Below are 24,569 nucleotides of genomic sequence, written 5' to 3'. Positions count from 1 at the left end.
GACAATTCTTGGTGTTGATGAGAAGCGAACGTTACGTTCCTTTGCAGGATAAGAACTTGCCCACACCCTTTGTTAGAACTTTCAAAGCTTCAGAGTAAGCTGTATGTCTCGAACCTGGTCTAACGCTATTCCCCGATGGAACAAGTACTTGCGAATGTTTGCATGGAATGTGGCGCTTTGTCCTGCAACAGCTGCCACATCAGACAACCCTGGTGGCTGTATGATCAGGTTTGTGCCCGTTAAGCACGTTGAGCGTAGGCAATCTTTAGTGCCTAGCTTCATCAAGGTGCTTATGACGATCGCCGTGCTCATACGATAGAGTGCTGAGTTGAGTACTTGTCCATCATGTTGAATACCATGTTGCTATTCACATAGCAGTTTTGATTGCGAACGCGGAAGCCCAGATCTGTGTCCGACTCTTGCATTTCATCCACTCGCATGTTCCGGATGATGTTTGCAGCATCGACGCAGGAGGAGGTGTTGTAGTAGGCAGGCGACTGTCCTAATAACTGGTACTCATTGGGATATTGCCAGGCGTTGTTATAGGATTGATCGTAGGAATAACCATATCGTACATCTTCGGTCTTAATTTCGGGGGCTGGGGGAGTGACAGGTGTCGAAAAGAATGATGTGGAGTATGTTGCTGGCGGCGGAGTGCCCATACTTGAGACGATAGAGCCTGGACTAGGGGAGTCCGTGCAGCTCAGTGTTGTTGAACATAGTGGTGGTATGCTAATGGCCGGCACGGTTGGCACTTGTTGAGATGGCGCTGGCAGCTCTGTCGAAGACAGTGTATTGCATGTGAGTTTCCGGTCGAGCCTTGCGTTAAGTGATGGCGCTGTTGAGATCTGATCGTAAGATCGGTCGCCTGACCCGCCCAGAGCCATGACGATCTCCGCTTCTGACACCCCTCGCTCATGAAGAAGTGAACGAAGTTTTCTATTCTCGTCAACGACCTTTCTTGCCGCTGACTGAATCTCTGAAGAAGCCTCGATGCCAATCTGTTCACAGGCCCGGATCTTGGCCTCCAGCTCTTGGAGGTATTCTTTTCTTCGTGCTCGTGAACGCCCTGTCGGAGATCTCGTGTTAGCTACATCCAAATCAAATTACTCGCATGTGACAGGGCTTCGTAGTAGTGATGGGACGACCCATCCGTACCATCTGCACACTGAAGCGAGCCGATAGGCGTTCAAGATGACCATGAGATAGACATACGTTGATTGTCTCGAATCCGTGCCAAGTTTTGCGCTTTTTGCTGCATTTCGTTAGTGAGTGTAAAGCCGTAGCGATGTTGGGGCATACCGAGCTACGTATGTCGTTCATTGTGATGCTTGAAATGGCCGAGAAGAAAGGTGGATATCTTTTGTAGGAATCGACTTCAGATGCGCAATCATGCTAGGAGGATCAAGACTCGAGTGATGGCATGCATAAGACCTTAAAGAAGGAAGGACTGAACGTGATAGAGACACCATCTCCGATGCGTATTAGAGGCCCACCCCCTGGTCAGTTGGTGCTGCAAGTGAGTGTAGGGATGGCGGGTCGAAAGATGCCTTGTGTCGTCTAGGGCTGCCGCCGTGGGAGGTCTAAGCGGGCAGCCCCGGACGGCATGATAGTCGCTTTCGCCAGTGACGAGACTTCTGAGCCGTGTCCGTTGAAATGTACGCTAGACGTTTGTTACGCCGAATGTGGATAGTGCGCCGGCATTAGCGTCTTCCACACGTGAGCAAAGCCACATGGCGAACATGGCGGTGCTGCTGCAAATTCCGGCGAACCAAGGAGGCTTTGAGCTTCAACACCACGTCGCAACTTTGCTTTCGCACTCGCAGCTTCCGGTTCCACCAACCACGCAATTGTGCACCTTTAGCTCCTGAGCAGCATCTGGTACCGTCCTGCCTTGGAACCGAACAACGACATCGACAATTTCGCGCTAGGGAGCCGCGACCCTCTCGCTACCATGGCTGTTGGAGCGCGCCTCACAGCACCGTACGGGAACAATTTTGACCCCAGTCATAGATTTGCGACATCATGGATCTTGCCTCCAGTGGTTCTGTTCTTTTTTCGAGCGCTGCTGGCGCTCTATGCTTTCGTCACATTGTTCACCATCTTTGGCTGGAATGGGAGCCACGGGATGGCTGACGCGTCACAGCGCTCGTTCTCCTTCTTCACCGTCCTAACTTATTGGGGTCTCGCTTTCTACTACACTTTCGCCGCCATTCATACCGGAAGCTATTGTTTCACTGGAGTTCCTTTCCTTGCTCGATGGCCAAAAGCGCTCCAGATCGCACATAGCATGTTCTATTCCACTATCGTGGTCTATCCGTTCATTGTTACTAGTGAGTGAACACGGCCCCTGTGGCCTCTAGGCTCTGTCTCGATACATCGATGAGACGCCCTGTTGACAGTTGGTTTCGATTTAGACTGCCGAAGCAGCACTGCGGTCATGCATCTGCGGAGAGCTGTCTTGCGAGGCATCGTGTCATTGTCTCATGTCCGAAAATGATGCTAATCTTTCTTAGTTGTATATTGGGGCATACTTGCTCCAAGCCACTTTCCATCTACATTCTCAATCTGGTCAAACGCTTCTCAGCATGCTCTCAATTCCGTCTATGCGTTGTTTGAGATTGTCTTCCCTAGAACGTCACCATTGCCTTGGCTCGATATCATTCCGATCATCATTCTTCTAGCACTGTATCTCGGCCTCGCATATCTTACGCACGCAACTCAAGGTTTCTACGTTTACGGCTTCTTGGACCTGCAAGCGCATTCTTCCGGTATCGTTGCTGCTTACATCATTGGCATTCTGGTCGCTGCTATCATCATCTTCCTGATTGTTCGCTATCTCATCATGCTACGCGTCTGGGTGACCGAGAAGAAGCTCGGGAAGGCAGGGAAATTCGTCCCTCATGGAGCAGGACGTGTGAACGAGGAGCTAGAGAAAGGCATTCCGATGAACGGAATCGGTATGAAATGATCGCTTGATCATCCTACCAGGCTCGCCCTCCCGAAAAGCCAGGAGGAGTGGCGTTGAGTACCAGCTCTTCTTAATTATTAGCCGTCGGAACCTCCCTCGAAGCTGTAGATAAGGATTCATTCGGATCTTGTATATATTTAAGCACGTGTCAATATTCGCTGCCCTGGACTGCTAAGATCTTGGTCTTCTTGAGGCGTAAGATTCAATTGTGTTGTCTGTACTTAGTTGTATCTGTCGCCATTTCGTTACAGCTGATACGGATTTGTAATTTAGATACGGAGACTAAACCTCTTAGCCGGGTGCTGTCCAGACTCTCCACATGTCACATTTTAGAGCGGCATGATTGCTGGAGGCTTTGGGCTTTCCAGCCACCGTCATATGCCGCTCAAACCCTGGTTGCGCATCAATTTAACGACCATGTCCTAGTCAAGCGCGGCTGCTGCGTGTTTACTTCTTTCATCTTGTTACATACGGCTACCATTCTCCAACCGTAACCCCACTCCGATTGTTCCCGGAGTCTGGCAGCCTCCGGCAGCGAACAGCCTAGAGTGACACAGTGGCCATAGATTACGGCCGCCGCAGTCCGAAGCAGATCACAACCACGGGAATATGCGCTTGGACGACGATCAACGCAATGTCCGTTCCATATTAGTCTGTTGCGCGAAGCAAAACAGTAGCAAAAGGCTCTGACGCTTGCTGCCTCGCTTCTGCTGCTTTTCGAGCCTACCGTCACCGTAGGCGCGTGCTTCCTCCGTGGGGCACGATTGGATCGCTACCTCGAAGCGTTCACCTTGTATCAGCCAGGATAGCGAGGCTGCAATGTACCCCCGCTGTTAATCAAAGAGGAGGATCATAAGCAATACACCCACCTGATCAGCGTGTCATCTGGAGAAGCACGCATGGTCTCGCTAAGCCAATGAACGAGACACACGTGAGATGCGTCCATGGACGAGCACTTGCGAGCCAATCGAAACCAAAGATGACCACACGTGTGAGCATGCGCATCGAGAATATCGGGCCTTATTGGGCAGAAGGAGGATCACCACAACTGCCTCGATGTCGGCCTGAACCAGTAAAGCCGAAGAAGGTGAGGCCGACCTTCTAGAAACGCCAGACGAAGATCACAGTGCATGCGTGAGGCGTCTGAAAAAAGCACACGACATTCATCAACGTTGCTTTATTCGTCAGATCCCCACGCAGAGATTTCACAGGTGGTGTGCTTGGAACTCTGACTGGACGGATCTGACCGAAGTAGCCACCTAAAATGCAACATCGACGGTAAGGCTGAGGGATTTCTCAAAGCCTGAACGAGCCTCATGGTGACCAAGCATTGTGGACTATGACATCTGCCAAATGGCCGAAGCCTTCACTCTGTCCGGATACGGCCGCACTTCTTGCATAATGTGCAATTCCGACAGGCGTGGGAGGGACTAATAATGTTGGCCTATTTGTTATGCGACTAGTCAAATATTCGCGGCCGTCGGCTGTCAATACCCACTCTGGCGGCTCCGCGCAGATCCATCCCGTCCGGTCTTGGCTTCAACATTGAAAGGGTGGGGTTGACACACATGAACGACGGGGCATGGCCCAGAAGACGTTCGAATAGATTTCATCAAAGATATTGTCTATTACGAACAACCCCCCCAAACGTTGCCAGATGTCACGAAGAAGGCGTCTGCAAGCTACGTAAGCCATCAGCTTATGTCGGACCGACACTTTTTCGAGCGAATGCCTAGTGAAACGACACCGTCAAGACCGGAATAACCGTCGAGGGTTTCGAGCCCGAATGACGGTCACTCTACGGTACTTTTCGGGACTGTCCGAATATTCCAACGTCGAAGGCTTCCTTGCATCACGCAGGCTTTGCGAACGAGGGACAGGGGTGGCTCGGTGAGGTAAGCCGGAGATATTCACTAGCTTACTCGAATAGTGCAGACATCCGAAGATCGTTGAAGTTTAAAGCTCTCCGCCATGATGGTGCATCGTTTGCACCTGCACCTTAAAGCATGTAGCGTATTCGCGGCAGCTCTTTTGCCGGGTGCTGCAAGAACCCAGCGATGGCTTGCAGCAAATACCCTGGGGAAATTTCATGTTTTGGATGATCAAACTCGGAAGGTGATCAAGGTGGCAGAGCGACTGCTGCCAATGATTAATGCACTACAGCTTCGCACTTCCGTCGAGCTGCCGCGGGATCTCTAGGTAAGTTTGACTGTGTTGGACACCAACTGACCGCCTCGTAAAGGCGACCACCTCGTAAACGGTGAGCAAGTATTTCACGAGCCGTCTCGAATCCAACAATAGCACACGACATCAGACTCCCAACGTAAGTTGACCAGTGGGACCCGCCTGAGCACCTCCAACCCCGCGTTTCTTGCTAGTTAGATTAAGGATTCACGTACCTTGAAAATTCGCGCGCTTACTTCCCGTCCACTTTCCTCAGTCAGTTAAGGCGTGCCGTTTGCCAGGACGGCACGTAAGTTTCGAAACACAGCCATCATGTGAAGATCCCTTGTTCGCGGGCCTTCCGATCATGGGTCTGAGAATTCTGATCACCTTCCCAAATTCCTACACGCATTGACTTCCCATCCGCCCAGACTTCGTATTCCGGCACAGCTTCCACCATGGTTGACGCTAGAACGAAGATATTGCACCGTCAAGGACCATTGCATTGACGTGGCACATCTCCTGGGTCACGGAACAGAAATCAACAGGATCATCGTACTGTAAACAATCGCTATTCCTGTTCTTGCGCCAATGCAGGCGTTCACAACATGACGATGCGCTTTGTTTGAACAACGGCCTGTTCCTGTGCTAAGACTGCAAGGCCCTGACGTCTGCATGAAGCTGGCAGAACAGTTGCATGTGCGTTCGCGCTAACACACTTCCCAGGTGTTCCTGCTGAAAAGGCGCTCGTGATAGCTCGAACGTGGGGGTTCGCGATGATGAGCAGATGATGTGTTGAGTGTAGCACCAACTGCCTTTAGTGGAAAATAACACATGTGCACCGTACGACTCGCGTGTTTACTTGGCCGTCCGCGATTTCTCACGTTCTATCTACGGCTCTGACGGCATGGAATTGTGCTAAACAGTCGCCGTCGGTAGACGTTCGAGTAGGTGATTGCTGAGTGGAGAACTGAGCTGAGCATCGAACGGACTCAACATGTGTGACGAACTACAAACACATCATAGACTCTTCATCATGCACAACGGCGGCCACAGTTCTTAAAGAAGCGTGGCGCAACAATTTCTAAAGTATAACAGCTTTTGGGAATTTGCGCCGCCTCCAAAGTGTCCTAACTAGAGGCACCGAGTGTAGCCGAGGCCTAGCTACGTGATTATTGGCTCACTAAGTCTCTCCCCAAACTTCGCTCCATCCAACACGGAGCACATTGCGTTCGCGGGCACGTAAGCCACCTAATCTAGAACACGCTCATCCTGGTGCATCGCAATTCGGGGGCCGGCAAAGAACCAACGATGATTGAGGTAATCTACATCGTTCGGCACGCGGTACGTATCAAGCGTCCCCTCCGTCTCCGCAACACACTACACCAAACCATCTGCCTACAGCACTCCACACGGTGGCTGAGGCCCCTTTCCGCTTCTGATGCCGTTTCCGGTAGTCTTCATATGGCGCCTTGAGCCGTCGATGCATCGTCGAGCTCGCCTACAGAGAATACGCGCGTATCAGAAGATCCAAGATCGACGCTGCATTCCCCTAGATGACATGCCTTCTAACGATGAACTTGCGACTGTAGTTCCGTTCCAACTGGACAGTGGATCCTCAGACAGGAATCTACACCGCTTTGATGGTCAAAACGCCCACTGGCATCCCTACTGATCCGCCATTGACCTCCAAAGGCGTTGAGCAGAGCAAGGAGTTAGCCGAGTATCTGTGCAGTGTTGAACCTCCGATCGAGAGAGTTTATTCCAGTCCGTTTTATCGGTGTTTACAGACGCTCAAGCCCACAACGGACCGACTCTTTCAGGAAGGAACTGCGAAAGGCAAGATCAGAATAGATCGGGGCGTTGGGTATGTTGAGACATCGTCGTGGAGGTTCGTTATGCGAGCTTGACGGATAGTCACTGATGCTGAGGCACAGTGAGTTCTTTGGCCGCGCAAGCTGGGAGCATCCGACGCCGCCGGATCTCAAGACATTGACGCCACTGTTCGATCATCTAGACCAGGACTATGTCTCTGTTCACATGCCAGCGCCCAGGGGCGAGATGATTGTGGAGCTGCATGAACGAGTCAGAAACGCTCTCGACCATATCGTCACAACTCTTGACAATGACCCTGAGCAGCCGAGGACCGTTCTGATATGCACTCATGCCGCTACCATGATTGCAGCTGGGCGAGTCTTGACTGGCCAGATGCCGGAGGATCCTGATACAGATGACTTTCAGTGCTTTACTGCTGGCCTCTCAAAGTTTGTGCGAAAACGCGCGGACCCGGAGGAAGGCGTCGCAGGCAACTGGACTTGTGAGCTGAACTCCGAGACGTCGTACTTGTCAGGAGGAGCCGAGAGAGGGTGGTAGGTCACCCCCTTTCATTTTGTTGTGACAATGTGTATTCTTATTCCTTCAGGAACTTTTGGCACCACCGCAAAGATTGGCCCAAGTCGGAACCCACAGGAACCGGCTGGGGCGCTGCCTTTGAGCTTCTCAGCATCTCTTTACCTGTCGATGTTGTCCTTCCCGTCACGACACCCTGATTCTTCGTTTTTGCTTTCTGACGTCAGATACCCCAGGCATTTTAATGGCGACGAGAGTTTCGTCGCATTTCCAGACGATCCTAGAGAGGATAAGGAGGCATCGAAGTTGTGATGAAGGCGAGCATAGTGAGTTCAAAGATGGGCAAGATTTATGCGAGCGTCTAGTGTGTGCAACCATATCAGATGGAAGTTCAGCATGAGTAACAAGAGCAATGAGCGTTAGACTTTAGACAAGACCAATACGATCAACAGCCTGCACTATATACATGTTTCAAATCACCATTCTCTGTACCTCGTCGAAAAAAAGAACGAAAAGTACTGACTTGGACACTTGGTACAATGCACCCATAGCATGCCCTAGTCGCGCGAATCGCCCTCCCAGGCCGCCAAAAATGTCTCAATAAACCCACAATCCCGGGTCTGGGGCAGCCCTACAAATAACCTTCGGCACGCTCCCGAGCACATCACAAAACCGTTGTGGCGCAACGTGGGATGTTTTCAACCCAGATGTGAGGCCGCGCGCGCGTAGTCGACCCGCAGGCGGCGATCGCCGCATGGAGCGGAGACAAGGTTGCCTGCGCACCACGAACACGATGCGAACAAGGATGCGCTAAGATGCGGTAATCCGGGGAAGAGGAAGATTTGTCGGGTAGGGTGAGGAGGAGGGGGACGAGTAAACACTTGGGGAGATGGAGGGAGGGGAGGGGAAAGGCGCGTCATGGTTCAGCGCGGTCGCTTTTCAGCATGCAGGAAGCGGATGATCCGTCGAGCTTCAACCTCACGAGTATTTTGCGCATCGTGTTGGACTGCATCTGCGCAAATCTCTTGGATGCGATAATACTTTAACCACGAAATCGAACAATACCACCCGCAGTCTGCGACACCATACCCAAAAGTCACGATGCCGCACTACATGGTCTACCACTCATGCGATATATCGCAACAACAGTATCAAGCTTTCGCATCGGCATTGACAAAGCTTCATTGTGATTTATGTACGATCACACCCTCTTACCGTTGACAATCCTGCATAAAAAGAATACAAAGGGGCCTTCGGTCCACCACAGACAACTCCATTTGAATCTCAGATCCAAACCCACCAATCTTCCACATTCATCAATCTCTCTCGTCCCACCCAACTCCACGCTACCACTCCTTTTGTACACCCTGATTCCACATGAGTACCATTCTAACTTTAACCCACAGTCTCCGCCCCCTCCGCTTTTGTAAACATAACCTTCCTCCCCTCGCCCTCTTCCTCCTCCACCTCCACATCCTCTCCCACAGTCCACACATTCGTCGGCGCCCACTCCCACCCCACAAACTTCATCCACGCGCACCTACGCCCCCGCGGGCCCTCCAACGCTCCCAAACTCCACACCCTCGTAACCACCACAATGGCGCTGTGGTCTGAGCACATCGGAACCGACTCTGGCCGGCTGGACGACGTCAAGGCGCTGCACAATGTGTTTATCTTTGAGGATTTGGTGGCAGGCGCGGAGCAGGGCTTTGTGGTGCCGCGAGCGGGAGGGGAGGGGGAGTGGGCGAGGGAGAATATGGGGGAGTTTGAGAGGAGGGAGAGGGAGGGGGATGAGGGAATGGGGAGGCTGGTTGGGGAGTTGAAGGCGAAGATGGGGGAGTAGTTGTGCAAGTCAGGATGTTGGTATGGGTTGGAGAGTGATTTGCGGTATGGGATGTTGGTACTATTGTGTCTGATAAATCGTTCTGATGAATGGGTATTTGGTGCTTCAAGATCATGTCTCTTCCCCTTCTGAGTCTGCAATTTAGACTGGATTTGCTTCTACGAAGGGCATCTCAATCTACAATGTGAGGAAAAGGAATCCAGCGATACGTCATGTTACTACTTCCTGGTGCATTTAACTGTCCGGCTATCTTTGGGCTTCACTGCCTCAGTTTCATGGCCCGCATCTTCTCAAAACACGTTGAAAACCAAGTCAAACATTGTGAAAATGCCCGCGAGATAACTCTCAAGCTTCATGGACTACTCAACATTTACCCAAGTTTGCCTTGACATATGCGAATGCAATAGGCACGCGATGGAAAGCTACATCTTCAACCCAAAGTTTTCAGCATCAGTCCCTACTTTGAAGATTGTTGAAAGGCAGCATGATAACGCTTGTCTTCAAATCCAATAAACATCACTATATTCTCATGATCGATGTGCAGTACGCCACTTGTAGCTTTCGTGCCATAGTATAGCGGTCTAGCATACGCATCAAGTCAAGCTTGGATAGGTTACATTCATTTAATTTTACTTACGTCTGTCCACATCACAAACACACCCCAGCAATACAGCATAACCTCCCTTCCCACCGCTGTCGACCCCCACCGGTTCCTAAATACACGGTGCTACATCACATCCTAGTGTCCTGCACACCATAAGCCCACTGCACCGTAGATCCACGCCCCAAAGTCCTCGTGAGTGTAACTCATCGTCTAAATTTGGGTATAATGCAGGACTACCTAGCAGTGTCGTATGTACCCATTTCGCCCTCCGCGCCAAAAGCAGTATCGCGTAAACTCATTATGCAGGTACCGGCACCACATCAGCCTCCGGACATCGCCTTCCCCGAATTCTTACAACGGCACGTCCTCCATCATCTGCACAGCGCCTTCCCTGCCCACGGTAATAATAACATCACCCAGCGTCTTCGTCGAGAAGCCTGCTTCCGAGTACCGGAAATAGTAATCCCACTTGCGCTTGAACACCTCCGCACCTTCGTCGTCCATGCCCTGGTCTGCCTTCTCTTTGATGAGTTGCGGCTTGATCGTGCCGTTCCAATTTTCCAGGAAAGATTCGCGCCAAAGGCGTAGCGCTTTGGCATAGTGCGGGCCAATGTTCTCGACGCTGTCGACAACGAGCGAGCCCGCTGAGGCGGTTTGGATGGAGCTTACGAGCTCGGAGACCGCAGGGAGATGACCGCCAGGGAAGATGTAGCGGCGGATGAAGTCATCGGATTTAGCGTAGGCTTCGTAGCGGCCGTCAGGCATGGTAATGCACTGGAAACACGCGATTCCGCCTTCTTTCTTGAGAAGCTTATCCACGCACTTGAAGTATGTGACTAGGTATTCCTTGCCGACGGCTTCGAGCATCTCGATTGACACGATTTTGTCGAATGCGCCTGATTCTGGGGGTTGTAGGCTGCGGTAGTCGCAGAGGAGGACTGTGATGTTGTCTGACATGCCTGCTTCCCGTATTCGCTCTTCTGCCAGCTCCTTCTGCTCAATTGAAAGTGTCAATGAAGTCACTTTACAGCCCGTACGTTGTACCGCTCGCATCGCGAAGCTGCCCCAGCCAGTTCCGATCTCGAGTACGTGGTCGCTGCCTTTTATATGTGTGTTGTCGATGAAGCGATCGAGCTTTCGCATTTGCGCATCGTATAGGGTCTCGTTTTCGGACTTGGGGTTCGATTTCGGCAGCCATATCGGGCTCGAGTATGTCATGTCTGGGGAGAGGAAAGCGGCGAACATTTCGTTTGAAATATCGTAATGGGCGGCAATATTGAGGCGAGCATTTTTCAGGTTGTTGCTGCCACGGACTAGGCCAGCTAGACCCGTGGAGATTGCTGATGTGAGTGTCGAGCCGTTGGAAAGGTGATTCCGGTTGAGGATAAATAGCTGGAGAGTCAGCTAGGTCCGTGTTGAACAAGACGGCATACAAACCTCAAAGAACTTGGTTAGATCGGGAGAGGAGACTTCTCCCAACATGTAGCTTTCTGCGAAGCCCTTTTGACGTTAGTCTACTTTCAAAAACCGCTTTTCGCAAGTCTCGATTTCTCCACGCACCATATCTGCGAAAAGCGCCAATCGCACCCAAAACTTCTCATTGTGAACATCCAAGAATGCGACCGGTAAGCCTTCCTTGTCGGAGCCAAAAACCGCAGAAGCTTTGCTGGAACCGCCTTCAAAGAGCACCAGCTTTCCAATCTTAATCTCATGCAATTGCGCGAGCGTTCCGTTCTTGCATAACGATACTAGCGGTCCCCACGTTTGCGATGTGATGGTGCTGAGCACCGACGCCGTGACGCCGGCTAAAGGATTAAAAATTGGCATCGTGTATCTGATTTTCCAGCTGTGAGAGGTGTTGACAAGAACAACTGACTGCGCGACTGGGGCGAAGGCGGTGTATTGCTGTAAGCCAGAACAGCTCGATCTCGGCTTCCACGGTTACCGAGCAATGTGGGTGCCTGAGTCGGCGCGTCCTGGATTTAGGCTGTGGAATGCAAGGTAGTCAATTGATCGTCCGGCGCAATTGATACGCGACTGTCAGTCTTGTAGTATATGAGGAGGAGTAGTTGTAGGTATTTCAGGAAATTGTCTCGCGAGACATCGGACGAAACATTCCCCGCTCCTAAAATGCATCGGCGAAGACAGACTTCGTCAAGGTCCAGGCCCGCGACGTAGAATGTGCGAGAGCCGAAGCGGCGCGGCCAATTGCGCCGTCATGATCAGATCTGTGCTGCATATGTAAGTGCTGCAGCGTCGGTGAGGCTACTTTGCCCTTTCGAGTGGTCCATGACGTCGTTGATCCTTTCAGCACTATCGTGAATGTCCGGAATCGACGATGTAAGCTTCCACGCTGCTGAAGTACCATACAAATCAACAAATTCAATTGCAGAAAGTCGTCCACTTGATATATCGTGAAAAAAGTCGCGAGATCCTGGGACGATCGTTTCCGAATGTCAGCTCGGTAACCGAGGGTTGTGAAGCTTAGCGGAGCCAAGTTGCATCAATGCAAGGGTCTGGAAATGCTTCCCATCAATCATGCAGCCTCTCTTGTGGCGTGTTCACCGCTACTACACACGCCATGTCTTTGAAGCTTTCAACATCGTGAGAGACAGCTGCTTGTACAGCTATTCACTGCAAGCTCATTCAGCGATGGCGGGGTGTTGGTGCCCGTCACTATCGGGCCGGGTTCGAATAGTGCGCTCGGGGCAAGGACCGAGGCCGATTGCGGATAGTTGTTGAGATGTCCATCTTCATCATAAGTAGTATCTTATGATTTTCGGGTGGCATGAAGAGAAAAGAGAAGTCTGGAAGTCAAGATCCAAAAACACGGACAGTTGAGGTTGTTGGTGTTGCAGCCAATGCGTCGTCATTATGATCATTGGAGCACGATTGCCCCGTGCGTCCGTGGCAGCCACGAGTGACACGCTTTGGCGCGTCGCGTGAACCCTGAGAAACCACTTTCACGCTCAACAATCAAATCACTGTACACTGCCAAAGCCGCCCAAAAGAGTTCCGGGCTGCGAACCAGGTGCTGCAAGAAGTCTACCAATCCTACGAGATATCCACACCCACCTCTAAAGAAAATACAACACCCACAATAGTCCACCGTATCCTTTACAAACACAACCACCACGATGCTCGCAATCCAACCTTCCAACCCCCAGAAATGCACACCGCACCTCCTCCCCGCGCGCATAAACCACAACGGCCCAATCAACGATACAAGCCGCTACTTCAAGCCCGAAACAGACGACAAAGGTACGCATATCCTTCGTGGAAGATTATCGCTTCATACCTCAGCACATGACTTTCCAGCGATCTGTGTACATCCCAAACCCTAACCGACAGCGATAGGAACACAACACGTCCACTTCCGCGGCCGCCACCTGCACGGCACACCCATCCCTCTCCCAGCCACACACACCGGCGCAATCCTACATGTCACGGATAAGATCCTGCCCACACAATCCCACTCCAATTCACAAGACGACGAGCAGGACGAAGACGAAGAAGATGAGGTAATCGAGGACGTCAAGATCGCCGAGCAAATAGGCTCGTTTGATGAGATTGTGGTCTGGGAACATGGCGGCGCGGTGGATGAGGAGAGGGATGGGTTTGTTAGGGGGGTGAGGGAGTGGGTGGGGTGGGCGGGGAGTATGCATGTTGATGACGAGGAGGAGGTAGATGCGCAAAAAGCCTCGGAGGAGAAGAAGTGAAGGAAAGGAGGTGAAGTTAGGTAGATAGATACCCAGTCTCACGACGCGAATTCAGGATTCTTGCAAAAGCTTGCATTTATTTCTATATCTGAAGTCATGCGTGCGATATGAGTGTTTTATAAACACTCCACTACTGATCAACCCAAGCATAATATCCCTAGCCTAGCCCTATTCAAAAGCGTCGAAGCGAAATTCTGCGGGTATCATATCCATATCCTATTGCCCAAACCGTCAAACGCCAGCCAGACCCAATGTCGCTCTACTCCAACGCCTTCATGAGTGGATCGTCTCCAACCCTCCAAGCCTGCGCATCCAGCCTGGCCTTCTTCTCCAAGCGCGTCTCGCCCAAATCCGCATCCGCCATCCTCTTGCTGCCCTTGCCGTTGAGTAGCGGCTGCGGGGTGCTCAAGCGCGAACCATCGAGCGCCGGGGTGGGCAAGGAAGTATCCGTGAGAGCGGGAGGCGAGGGGATGTCCTCCTCCTCCTCGTCATCGTCCTCGATGATGTAGGACTTGCGCTTCTTTGGAGAGTCGTTGGTCTCGACAGTGCCGGCTTCCAACACCTTGAGCTCGGCGTCCTCCAAGTCGCGCTTCTCGAGCTCTCGCTGCGAATCCTCGCGGTACTTGATCCAAACGTCGTGCTGCTCTTTGTATGTGTTCTCCATGCCCTCGATCCAAGCCTCTTGCTCCTCGTTCTCTTCGATCAAGTGAGTGCATGACGGGCACTTGATGTAGAAGCCACCAGCGGTGGGTTCTTCACCGATAATCTCGAACTCGGGGAGGTTATCGCCGATGAGCTCGGTCTTGTCCCAGTCCAGACAGTCTTCACAGAAGCCCTGTGGGCACCAGCGGCAGCGGAAGATCAAGCCACCGGCATCAGAGGTGCTCTTGCCGCAGTCGCAGCACACATGTTGGGGGCAGAAGAAACCAGAAAAGTTCTTGACCTTGGCCTTGTATGACGGCTCGAGACAGTCGAAGTGGAAGTTTCGCGGGCAGCTCTTGCAGTTGACCATGTGTCCGGCATCAGCACCCTCGAAGCATGTGAGGCAGTGCTCTTCGTGGCTGAACGTGCGGCGCTTCTCGCGGACTGGGTCGGCAAGGCGAGGATCCTTCCCGGCCATGGTAGGTACAGCCTCCCAATCGGCGCAGGTCATGGACTCCTTGCTGATTGCATAGCCATCGACCATGACTGTTGTGTTCTTGCCCTTGCGACGATCCTCGCGGGTGATGGAGTCTGGGAGGATGTTTTTGTTCGCACGCTTGGTTTTGCTATCAAGCTCCCGCTGGTAGCGCTTGCCGTCGAAGACAGCGCACTCTACGCGCTCCATAACAGACAGCCACTTCTCCTCGTCGGCCTCAGACTGCACAGCCTCAGACAGAGTAGCATCGGCTGGCTTGTCTCGGCACTTCTCCATCATAGTCTCGAGGTCCCAGGACACCATCTCCGTGGCGTCGATGTCTGGATGAGACAAGGTCTGCGCACCACGACGTACAAGCGTCTTCAGTTGCGAGGTATCCATTTGAGGCATGTCGTCTCCGAGAGACTCGCGATCGGCAGTTGACTTTTCCTTGCTCTTGGAGAGAGCTTGCTCGCTGTGGATATTGCGCATAGACTCGGTGATTTTGGCAGAGAGGTACAGCTTCTTGCGAATGCGACCCATCATCTGCTCTTCAACAGTGCCCTGGGTGCAGATCTTGTAGATGGTGACCTTCTTGGTTTGTCCGATACGATGAGCACGAGCCTCAGCTTGAAGAGTGATTTGCGGGTTCCAGTCTTCGTCCAAGAAGATGACGTCTTGTGCGCTCGTGAGGTTGATGCCCAGACCACCAGCGCGAGTCGAAAGCAACATGACCTTGTAGTCTGACGATTCTTGGTTGAAGAGGCGGATATCAAGGTTACGCTTTGCACGAGCGGTGCTGCCATCGAAGCGGAGGTGTTTGAAGTCACGACCGTGGTTGCTGATGAGTGATAGCAAATCTTCGGTGTAGTCCAGGGTGCGAGTGAAGCCAGAGAAGATTAAAACCTTCTTGCCCTGGTTCATCACAGTATGCTTGATCAACTTCTCCAACAAAATGAACTTTCCAGAAGCGCGGATAATGTGGTCGCCGAGATAGTACGGGTCTGGGGAGACCCGAGGCAACAAGTAGGGGTGGGAGCAGCACTTGCGCAGCTGCATGACGAGATTCATCAGCTTCTGCCAGGCAGATTTGACTTCAGAACTGCCTTGCTCCTTCTCAATGGTTTGTCGCATGATTTGGGCCGTCTCCTTCCACTCGCCTTGGTCACCAACCACATTCTGTAGCTTCTCAACCTGCTGAAGCAATTGATCTTCTTTCCTGTCCTGTTCAATCGCAGCCTTCTCTTTGCTCTTGCCATCAGCGAAAAGCTCAGTGAGCATGGCGTTGTCGACGCGGGTGAGCAGTCGAGTGTACCAGAAACGCTGCATAGGTGTGAGTGGCACATAGAGCAGAATCTCCTCCTTGGGTGGCAGCCCGAGGTTGACACCAGGGCTGTCCTTCATACGGCGAAGCATGATGAGCTCAAGGAGGTGTCGCGCGTCATCCATAGTCTGTCGGTTGACCTTGCCCTTGTTGAGATCGAACGACTCTTTGAACAAGGTGGACGTGTTCTCAATGAAGACGTCGGGATACAACCAGGCGAGCAGGGCCCACATCTCAGTGAGATTGTTCTGGAGCGGTGTGCCCGTGAGAATGAGACGGTACTCGGCGCTGATGTTGCGCAGTGCCTGCGAGATTTGGGTGACGCTGGACTTGATCTTGTGGCCTTCGTCAAGCACGACATAGCGCCATACGAAGGAGGTCTTGAACCAGGACTGCTCAGCTGCAAATGTGTCGTAGGTAGTAACAATGATCTTGTATGAGGACGACTCGAATTCGGTAGAGTTCTTTGACACCTTGAAGCCGGCCTTGCGGGAAGCCTTCTTCTTCTTGGACTGCAGCGTCTCGTGGCCTCGCATATCCTCCATGCCGGACGCCACTCGCTTCAGGCGTACGCGCTCGCTTGCCGCGCCATGGAAGCGGAGCACCCTGAGCCCAGGCACCCACTTCTCAGCCTCGGTGACCCAAGAATTGAGGACACTGAGGGGACAGATGACAAGGTATGGTCGTAGCTCTTCGGACGTGACGCCGTTCTTGCGATCGAGTTCCTCTAGATACTGGAAGAGTGACAGCGTCTGGAGAGTCTTTCCGAGACCCATCTCATCACCCAGGATGCCGGAGAAGCCATTGTTGTAGAGGTGCACGAGGTATGAGAGACCAGAAAGCTGGTACGGTTTCATGGTCGCGGTAACACCCTCTGGCTGTTCCTGAAGCTGCTTGTATGGCACGATAGGCTTCGCATTGTGGCTGGCGACCAGCTTCTTGACCTGGTTGTTGGGCGGTAGCAGGGGCAGGAAGTAGTCCTTGTTGGCCACGAGGAAGTTGTTGGCCTTCGCCTTGGACTGCTGAGCAATGGCATCTCGCAGGCGGTTGCGGGCCGAGTCGAGCTTCGGGGGTGCAGCCTTGCGCCTGGTCGAACGTGGAGGGGACGGCGGGTCCATTGTGTCCGACTCGAGGATCCTCGTCTTCCTGTCGCGGGTGCCTCGACGGCGACCGGCGTCAGCCTCGCGGTCTCGCTTGCGCTTCTCCATCTGCAGCTCCTCGTTCAATGCAGAGATTCTTGCGCTGCCCCTGACGCTCTGTGTGGTGCTGGTGTTGTCTCTGATGCTTCCGGTTGACTTCCTGGTCGGTCTGCGCGCTGCTGACGGTGCAAGTTCGTCTTCGCTGGAGTCTTCGGGGGCGGGCTGTGTTGCAAAAGACGCAGATTTGCGTGTTGGTCGGGTTTTGGGGGGTTCTGGTCGCGCGGCGGGTGCCTGGAGGCCGTCTTTGTTCTCCGTGTCGCGAACCACGTCCTCCTTTGCGCTCTTTGCGTCGAGCTGCGAAGAGGTGCGCCGCAGCTTTGTTGCCGAGTCTCCTGAACTGTGTGAGCCGAATTGGGCGAGCAAGTCGGGCAGTTTGTTGCCGCGTGTCTTGGGCGGCGTCTTGGGCAAGGGAGAGCCCAGCGTGATTTGCGGACGCTCTGCCATGGTGGGCAATCGCGCTGTGGGCTAGGACTCGCCGTCACGGAATGGAGGGGGTCGTTGTGAAAGGAAAGATGCAGAGGCGTCTGCTGGGGAGATAGGTCGACTTAGGCAGGGCGCATTGTGTACAACAGGCTTCAGCGGGGGGCTGTGATGGTGACAAGTGACGGTGAAGCGAGCCAGAAAGAGATTCGCAGGCGCGATGAAGTGGGCAGAAACGGTGAGTGGTGAGGTGAAGATGCGCCAGAAAGATTCTCTGAGATGCCTGTCGACGCGCCATCCCAGCAAAGCGCGTCCTAAGCCTCGGAGCAAAAGCCGCCCACTTAACAAACGCGACCACCACTTCGCCGCTCGCATCTACAAACAGGTCAAGTTGCCAACACCGCTTTCTCCCCGGCGCAGTCAGTCGCCATGACGCAGCCTCTGACCCAGTTCTGGCCCATCTTCGCCGTAAAGTCGGACGGCCACGACATCGTCAGCCAGAAAGGCCGGCCGCTGAGGAATGGACCGACCGAAGCACAGCTCGACCGCACTCCAAACGAGCAGGGACAATGCGACTTCTACCGCCTCATAGAGAAAGACGACCCCAAGCACATTGATTGGCGGAAGAAGCTGGGCGGCATGTTGCTGCGCGAGATTGGGGGCAAGCAGCACGAGGGTGGGTACTCTCAGGCGCAAACCATGTGCTGGGCTGACCGAAGCAGACAAGTGGCAGCAAACCATCCTGTGGGATTTTCCCGAGAACTACAAGCTCTACGAGCACATCAAGACCAAGGCCGACGGTCAGGCAAAGACGGTTAAGAACCACTCTGGCGGCGGCCACGACAGGCAGGATGCCTACCTCTACGGCTACCCGAAGGGCCCTCGAAAGCGGTACAGGAGTCCCGCGGATTTCTTCCCCCACTTGCTGTGGCTCTGCACCGACGAGAACAGCGACTATCAGAATTGCACGTGCAAGATGTGCTCGGTCGTACAGCTCGACGAGGAGAGGCCGGTGGTCAAGGCAGAAATCAAGACTGAGCCCTCGACGATGATGAAGAGAGAGACCAGCCAGCCCGCGCATGTACAGGGTCCCGTTGCGAATCGCAATCCAGTCGTCGCTGCACCTGCACCAGCCCGAAGATCCGTCTCCGGTCCGCCTACCCAGAGCCCCAGCCTGAAGCCAGCAACACCAGCTACCCTCCCTCCACAGACGAACAACACACCCCAGATCCGAGCACCAGCCATACAGCAGTCCACTCAACTTCCACAGCCCCGCGGAGGCGAGCAGCTCACCGATAGTCGCTACGGCCAGTTTCTGTGTCGTACCGGCGAGGTGGTGTGGTTCTACCGCCCAAAGACATCGGCCTGGGGCCTTGGACTCGTGTTGCGGAGGTGGGCCGTCAAGGAAGGCTCGGGCGGCAAAGCATATCAGGTTCAGCCACTGTCACATCCTTTCGACTCCGCGACTCCTGAGGTCGTCACAACAGACCAGCACCTCAAGCCCTGGCTCGCCTGGTCTGCGCCCGCTTGCACCTACCCATATCTTCAGCAAAACCCACAGCTCCGGTACGACCAAGTCGACTGGAGCGCATCTACTGCTGCCGGCCGATTTGGTGATGGCGTTGCAGACGTCGATGCCTCAATCATGGCAGCCAAGGCCATCGACACCACCTACACCCTCTCCGAGCGCATCAAGACGGCCTCAATCCCCTCAGGCGAAGAGCGCCACTACAACTGCATCTACCTCGGCGCTGAGAAAATCTGGCGCGGCGACCCTGTCCGAATCCGCCTGGGCCAAACCGGCACCGACCTCATGGTTGTCACCGACATCCTCGAGCGTGTCACCACCACCGGCCCGCAATCAACCTCCCAAATCATCATGACCGGCGATATCTACAGCTACTCTATCCTCTCCGCGCCCGATCCAAACAACCTCCCCATCCCGCCTTCCTCCTCAAACCCCAACATCCCCATCCGCATGCGCGAAGACATGGCCTGGCGCAACCGCATGCTCGTCCCCATGACCCAAACCCTCGGCTGGTGGCGCCTCCTCGCATCTTCCTCGCGCGTCGAAATCGCAGACGTCAAGGGCCGATGGTACGAGACTAGTCTGCTGTTTGAAGAATCGTTCGGCAAGGCTGTCAAGAACGGCGAGGGCGGGAACGGCATCTGGATGAATGCCCGCGGCGACGCAACAGGCGTGGGTAGGAGTACTGGCACCCCCGAGGCTCGATCGCGTAGTTGCGTTTGGCAATGCTTTGCCCAAGGGTACGAGGCTGATCGAGGGCCTTGAACCGCCCAACGCGCAGAACGTGCCGACGACCGATATGCAGGGCCTGGACATCGGAATCGGCAACAGCGCCGCGGATCCGTTTTCAATCGACGACTTCATGAATGTTGAGCATCTTGATGACGGGAGTGGGGTGGACTTTGGTCACAGTTTCCAGTTCTGAGCAACGCGGCATTTTACATCTTTGCGACTTTAGCGGACTGCATGGACATGGCGTTATATATGGATGGGAGGAATACCCAAAAGTTTTTTTCTAATTTTCCATGGAGGGATATGTAGGTCACGCTTCATACATGTGTATCCTATGCATTAGTCTCGCTCCGAGAATCTTGATTGTGTCCTTCCAACATCGCGGATTCATATGCCAAGAACACCGAATTCCTATCACGCCGAGAGCCAGAGACGTCAAGTGAAGAACAAGCCTCCCTTCTCCACAACACCAACCAAAAACCAAACTTTTGGAACACTTGCACCGGTCCTAGCGCTGTCGCGCTGCGGGCGCCATACCATTATCAGCCATGCGACACCCAAGCTTTCGCCAAGCCCACCCTCCGCGTTCCATGTTCTGACGTCCAAACCGTCTCAGAACGCTTTTTTTTGCACACTTCCGGCCTATCTCAGGCTCGCAAACTCCACAGCCTGGCAAGTGGCAGCGGGTGTAGCGGCACGCCATGGCATGTCATTCGTGGGCAAATCTCATGACAGGTACCCGTGGGGAACTCTGCATAGCAGCTAGCGTTCCGTGCGAGCGATACGATGCTTCGAACAGCGGGCTAGTCCTTGTTTTGAAGGCATTGAGCGGCGCCTGAATCCGATGAGCGCGGTGTTATCGTGGGAACGACTCGAGGGCGGTATGCATAAGAACCCAGTCTGCATCTTAAGTTTTCTACTATCATCAAGCATTTTTGTGTCGTTTCTTCTCTTTTCTATAAACATATTTTTCTCCAGCTTGAAGCTGTTTTTTTATTTGTATACAGCTGTGCTGTCACTCGTTCCCTTCTCAAACCACATCTACATAACGTCTATACTATAACCGCAATCATGCATTTCCAATCCCTCACCATCCTCTCCCTCGCCGCCTTCGCCGTCGCGCTTCCCGCATCCCTCCAAACCCGCCAAGCCGGCGTCCTCCAAGCAACAACCTTCAACGACATCTCCATCGCCGGCGGCCAGGCTGGCAACGCCGAGGAAGAAGCCGCCGCCGCCTTCTCCGCGCTCGACCTCACCGACCCCGCAAGCGTCTCCAAAGCAGACCAAGATTTCCTGAACGAAGTAAACCAAGTCGCCAACGACGCGGAGAAAGAAGCATTCAATCCCGCAGTGGAGGCGGCGACGGGTACTGCGGCGGAGGCTGCTCAGGTCAGTATTTCCCCATCCCTCACTGCCACGATGATGATGTGCAGAATTCGAGTGCTGATGCGTGTGTGCAGAACGGCAAGATCAAGAACAAGGTGCTCAAGCTGATGGCGACGGTCATCAAGCTCGAGGCGCAGCAGGCGCAGGGCGAGGATGTGGCGGCGAAACTGGCCGAGGAGACGAAGAAGCTGGATAACAATATCGCGACGGATAAGGCGAATGCGGGGCAGGCGAGTACGGCGGTACCGTTTGATGCGGCGATTGCTGCGTAGGCAGTGGGGGATGCCGGAAGAGCGACGAAGAGAAATGAAAGGTTTTGGCGGAATACCTGTTCACTACCATTATTCGATCATCATTATTATTGAAGACATGCCCATTATATTTGCATGCCTTTGCAAAGTACTCGGCTATGGCTCTGTCTGTTGGTGTGACATGCGGTATCGCGACGCAACTGCTATTGAATGGACATCCTACCGTGAACAAGCCGGGTGTGCACGCTCCGTACACGAAAGACATGTGCGATGCGATTCGGGCTTTGCTGGAGAAGGAGGGCGTGAAGATGGTGGAAGAGATATTGTAGGTGTGAGGCAGTCTGCCATCCGAGATCGGAGAATGCTTTATATGCTACTGTGTACTGTTCATGTTACTTCCGAAAGTCCCGGCGTTATTCAAGCCATTCTCTCCTAGGTTGGTACTGCGCAGTAAGCTATCGAAGAAAGCTGTGTCAACACCCTGAAACGCCCAATCATCGAGACCTGCAGTCAGAGATGGGAAGTCCCCTTGCTGTAGAGCAAAATTGAAGCTAGACAATTCGGACGTATCATATGTGCTGCTACATCCCACTGCCGCTGTGGTTGCGTCCAAACTCTCTGATGTGAACGCAGTCGAGGCGGGAGTGTCTTCAAGTCGCGGAGCTGGTTTAATGATGCCTTCACGAGCAATCCTGATGATGGTCGAATACGGAGTCTGCGGACTGATTGCAATGTCATCGTCTTGGTCACGGAGCGAAGGCACAATCTGCTCATCCTTCGAGAGGCTGTCTTCGCCGTCGATCATAAGCAGTCGCTCTAACAGAATAGCACTTTGTGCACTGAGTGGGTCTCCGTTGAGTTTATGTAGCTTCGCCATGTGATCTTGCACCTGTTCTATGAGGGCGCGATCGGTGATGTACTGATGGGCCAGCAGATTCCCAGACTCGAGGCACTGGCCCTCCAGATGAGCAATAAGCAAAGCCATGGCCGCCATGAGAGCGAGGAATTCGATAGTGCGGCAGTCGCATCCTATATCATCAAAGTTGCGTAGTGTTATGAAGCGCAGTATGACTTCGCGCGAGGCGTTGACGCATGTGATACGTGAGTAATGACAGACTTGTTCTGATGGAGAAGACCCAAGCATGTAGGGTAGGTGAAGCTGGATGAGCAGACTATAATGGAACATGTGGGCGAATAGTTGTCGTATATTCCAGAATAGAGCTTGGCGGTTGTTAGGATCGCCTTTCAGGTTTGGAGTCAACCACCACTTGCTAGGCAAGCTTCTCGCTACTTTCTGCAACTCTTTATCGAGATCTTGTGTCAATCCAGCATCGTTAGTACCCGGGAGAGTCTCATTTCGCTCGAGTATTTGAGACGCCAGAACGCAGTGCAGTCGTTCAAGGCGACCCATGGGCGTTTCATGTGCGAGAAGATCTTCAGTAGCCATGCTGTGATCGTTGGACCCTTGTGGAAGACCTAGCATGAGACAGAGATGGCGCTCGAGGCTGACGATACGGAACCATATATGGTGTGGAGAAAATCGAGTTCTCTGATCGAGCACCTTGTATCGTCCTTGGCTGTTTGGTCGATGGAGTTCCATGAGTTGTGCTATCGTCATCGCTCGCCGACATGCTACCCAACTTCTGCGCAGACTGCCCTTGTTCATCTGGTACACGCTCTCGATCATGACACATTGAAGGCCTTCGATGCTACCGAGAAGGTCATCATTGGTGGTAATAAGACTGATTGCAGTATCTGCTAGGCGTTGCATCATGGCTCGTGGTGGCTCGGATAATGTTGATATCTCCGCATGTATGCTCGGGTGCAGATGATGCAAGCAGGCTGCAAGTCGAAGCATATGTCTGGCCAATAGCACCGGTTGTCTCGTTTTGGGTTGGGAACGATCAGTGTGGTCTCAATGATATCTTCTGCTTCCTCTTCAATAACACTATACGGTACCACAAGCGACGCTAGTGCAAGCACAGAGGAATAAAGACTGGCTTTAAATATGCTGGTCATATCTTGAACTGAAGGCAAAGATTCGTGCAAAAGCTTAGACAGCCTTTTATTCTTGTCTCGTATGGCTGAACTTTCAGAAGCGCTGAGGTGGATGTCATCATCGAGTGGGCCGGACTTTTGCAGAGGTTAGCGATGGTCAGATAGCGAGGTCTTGTGGTATGAGAGAACGCACTTTATTGTTGCTGCTCGCGGTCAATGAAGTGGCGAAGTCGTGAGACGCAGGTGTCGGGAGACCAGCATCCGATTTCATGTCGCTACAGCTGGAGAGTGGTGCTCCATCGTTGCTCACTTGTCGGACCTCTTGCAATCCTGAACCATTCTCGGGAAATTCTTGACTGACACAGGCCGACTTCTTGTGCCGACATCCTTGGCAGACCAGGTCATCGTTTGAATCAAAGATGCATTTCATTTTCCGTCGCTTGCATGCCCAACAACTATGTGTACCTTTTCGAATCTTCCTCCGCTTCCCATCAGGTCGTGTCGTGTATGACATCTCGGCAATGATTATCACACCTAGAGAAGGGCGCCGGCGGATGAAAAGAGAGATGCTTAGGAACAGATTTCATGATGAGAAAGCAACATAGAAAAGCAGGTAAGATTACACAAGCTGTGGCGGAGGAAGTAGCGGCGCCGGCGGTCGAAGAGTGCTGACGAGCTGACTAAGCCATTTTCCCCCGCCGCAACGCAACATGCGCCTCGTCTCCTGGAAAACAGTTTTCACATACGGTTCTCAATTATCGTGCGTTCTTTTGTACGTTCGAAATAGGAAAGAGTAAATCGAGAATATGTGTGTGATGAAGCTACTCGACGCTTTGCCGGTCCCAAGGACAATGACATCAACACTGAGAAGTGAAAGCCTGCATAGAGTGCTGGCGATAATGGCCTGGGGCGATCAAATTGAGGTAAAGGTTTGATGGTTTCCCGGCGGTCGAGTGATGCTTGAC

The 24,569-nt window shown here is 53.1% G+C and overlaps 14 protein-coding genes across 14 annotated transcripts; 7 read left to right on the top strand and 7 right to left on the bottom strand.

Annotated features, from left to right (window-relative positions):
• Nucleotides 1-308: 308 nt before the first annotated feature.
• SNOG_13949 (hypothetical protein) lies at nt 309-662 on the bottom strand (the record flags this gene model as incomplete). The annotated part of the gene is made up of 2 exons (XM_001804097.1): nt 309-497; nt 576-662. The coding sequence occupies 2 exons, from the start codon at nt 660-662 to the stop codon at nt 309-311; spliced, it is 276 nt and encodes a 91-aa protein (XP_001804149.1).
• Nucleotides 663-1,954: 1,292 nt separating this feature from the next.
• Nucleotides 1,955-2,971, top strand: SNOG_13948 (hypothetical protein; the record flags this gene model as incomplete). Its single annotated transcript, XM_001804096.1, has 2 exons — nt 1,955-2,333; nt 2,517-2,971. 2 exons carry the CDS (start codon nt 1,955-1,957, stop codon nt 2,969-2,971), a joined length of 834 nt encoding a protein of 277 aa, XP_001804148.1.
• Nucleotides 2,972-4,769: 1,798 nt separating this feature from the next.
• On the bottom strand, nt 4,770-4,944 carry SNOG_13947 (hypothetical protein; the record flags this gene model as incomplete). The annotated part of the gene is made up of 2 exons (XM_001804095.1): nt 4,770-4,817; nt 4,894-4,944. 2 exons carry the CDS (start codon nt 4,942-4,944, stop codon nt 4,770-4,772), a joined length of 99 nt encoding a protein of 32 aa, XP_001804147.1.
• A 1,657-nt stretch (nt 4,945-6,601) lies between these two features.
• SNOG_13946 (hypothetical protein) lies at nt 6,602-7,942 on the top strand. The gene is made up of 2 exons (XM_001804094.1): nt 6,602-7,503; nt 7,720-7,942. The coding sequence occupies exons 1-2, from the start codon at nt 7,058-7,060 to the stop codon at nt 7,793-7,795; spliced, it is 522 nt and encodes a 173-aa protein (XP_001804146.1). The 5' UTR covers nt 6,602-7,057; the 3' UTR covers nt 7,796-7,942.
• A 485-nt stretch (nt 7,943-8,427) lies between these two features.
• Nucleotides 8,428-9,326, top strand: SNOG_13945 (hypothetical protein; the record flags this gene model as incomplete). The annotated part of the gene is made up of 2 exons (XM_001804093.1): nt 8,428-8,467; nt 8,971-9,326. 2 exons carry the CDS (start codon nt 8,428-8,430, stop codon nt 9,324-9,326), a joined length of 396 nt encoding a protein of 131 aa, XP_001804145.1.
• A 797-nt stretch (nt 9,327-10,123) lies between these two features.
• Nucleotides 10,124-11,938, bottom strand: SNOG_13944 (hypothetical protein). Its single transcript, XM_001804092.1, has 3 exons — nt 11,491-11,938; nt 11,368-11,430; nt 10,124-11,322 (listed from the first exon to the last, which is right to left on the bottom strand). Exons 1-3 carry the CDS (start codon nt 11,755-11,757, stop codon nt 10,282-10,284), a joined length of 1,371 nt encoding a protein of 456 aa, XP_001804144.1. The 5' UTR covers nt 11,758-11,938; the 3' UTR covers nt 10,124-10,281.
• Nucleotides 11,939-12,572: 634 nt separating this feature from the next.
• Nucleotides 12,573-12,803, bottom strand: SNOG_13943 (hypothetical protein; the record flags this gene model as incomplete). Its single annotated transcript, XM_001804091.1, has 2 exons — nt 12,573-12,681; nt 12,766-12,803. 2 exons carry the CDS (start codon nt 12,801-12,803, stop codon nt 12,573-12,575), a joined length of 147 nt encoding a protein of 48 aa, XP_001804143.1.
• A 264-nt stretch (nt 12,804-13,067) lies between these two features.
• On the top strand, nt 13,068-13,649 carry SNOG_13942 (hypothetical protein; the record flags this gene model as incomplete). The annotated part of the gene is made up of 2 exons (XM_001804090.1): nt 13,068-13,191; nt 13,288-13,649. The coding sequence occupies 2 exons, from the start codon at nt 13,068-13,070 to the stop codon at nt 13,647-13,649; spliced, it is 486 nt and encodes a 161-aa protein (XP_001804142.1).
• Nucleotides 13,650-13,908: 259 nt separating this feature from the next.
• On the bottom strand, nt 13,909-17,733 carry SNOG_13941 (hypothetical protein; the record flags this gene model as incomplete). Its single annotated transcript, XM_001804089.1, has 1 exon — nt 13,909-17,733. One exon carries the CDS (start codon nt 17,731-17,733, stop codon nt 13,909-13,911), a length of 3,825 nt encoding a protein of 1,274 aa, XP_001804141.1.
• A 405-nt stretch (nt 17,734-18,138) lies between these two features.
• On the top strand, nt 18,139-20,162 carry SNOG_13940 (hypothetical protein; the record flags this gene model as incomplete). The annotated part of the gene is made up of 3 exons (XM_001804088.1): nt 18,139-18,377; nt 18,400-19,913; nt 19,951-20,162. 3 exons carry the CDS (start codon nt 18,139-18,141, stop codon nt 20,160-20,162), a joined length of 1,965 nt encoding a protein of 654 aa, XP_001804140.1.
• An 878-nt stretch (nt 20,163-21,040) lies between these two features.
• Nucleotides 21,041-21,627, top strand: SNOG_13939 (hypothetical protein; the record flags this gene model as incomplete). Its single annotated transcript, XM_001804087.1, has 2 exons — nt 21,041-21,358; nt 21,403-21,627. The coding sequence occupies 2 exons, from the start codon at nt 21,041-21,043 to the stop codon at nt 21,625-21,627; spliced, it is 543 nt and encodes a 180-aa protein (XP_001804139.1).
• A 352-nt stretch (nt 21,628-21,979) lies between these two features.
• On the bottom strand, nt 21,980-22,792 carry SNOG_13938 (hypothetical protein; the record flags this gene model as incomplete). The annotated part of the gene is made up of 1 exon (XM_001804086.1): nt 21,980-22,792. One exon carries the CDS (start codon nt 22,790-22,792, stop codon nt 21,980-21,982), a length of 813 nt encoding a protein of 270 aa, XP_001804138.1.
• A 586-nt stretch (nt 22,793-23,378) lies between these two features.
• SNOG_13937 (hypothetical protein) lies at nt 23,379-23,580 on the top strand (the record flags this gene model as incomplete). The annotated part of the gene is made up of 2 exons (XM_001804085.1): nt 23,379-23,418; nt 23,462-23,580. The coding sequence occupies 2 exons, from the start codon at nt 23,379-23,381 to the stop codon at nt 23,578-23,580; spliced, it is 159 nt and encodes a 52-aa protein (XP_001804137.1).
• Nucleotides 23,581-23,761: 181 nt separating this feature from the next.
• Nucleotides 23,762-24,118, bottom strand: SNOG_13936 (hypothetical protein; the record flags this gene model as incomplete). Its single annotated transcript, XM_001804084.1, has 2 exons — nt 23,762-23,991; nt 24,070-24,118. 2 exons carry the CDS (start codon nt 24,116-24,118, stop codon nt 23,762-23,764), a joined length of 279 nt encoding a protein of 92 aa, XP_001804136.1.
• Between the last annotated feature and the right edge of the window lie 451 nt (nt 24,119-24,569).

Source organism: Parastagonospora nodorum (assembly GCF_000146915.1).
Source record: "Parastagonospora nodorum SN15 chromosome Unknown scaffold_29, whole genome shotgun sequence".
In the NCBI taxonomy this organism is placed as follows: domain Eukaryota; kingdom Fungi; phylum Ascomycota; class Dothideomycetes; order Pleosporales; family Phaeosphaeriaceae; genus Parastagonospora; species Parastagonospora nodorum.
This window is presented reverse-complemented; position numbering and strand designations above follow the sequence as displayed.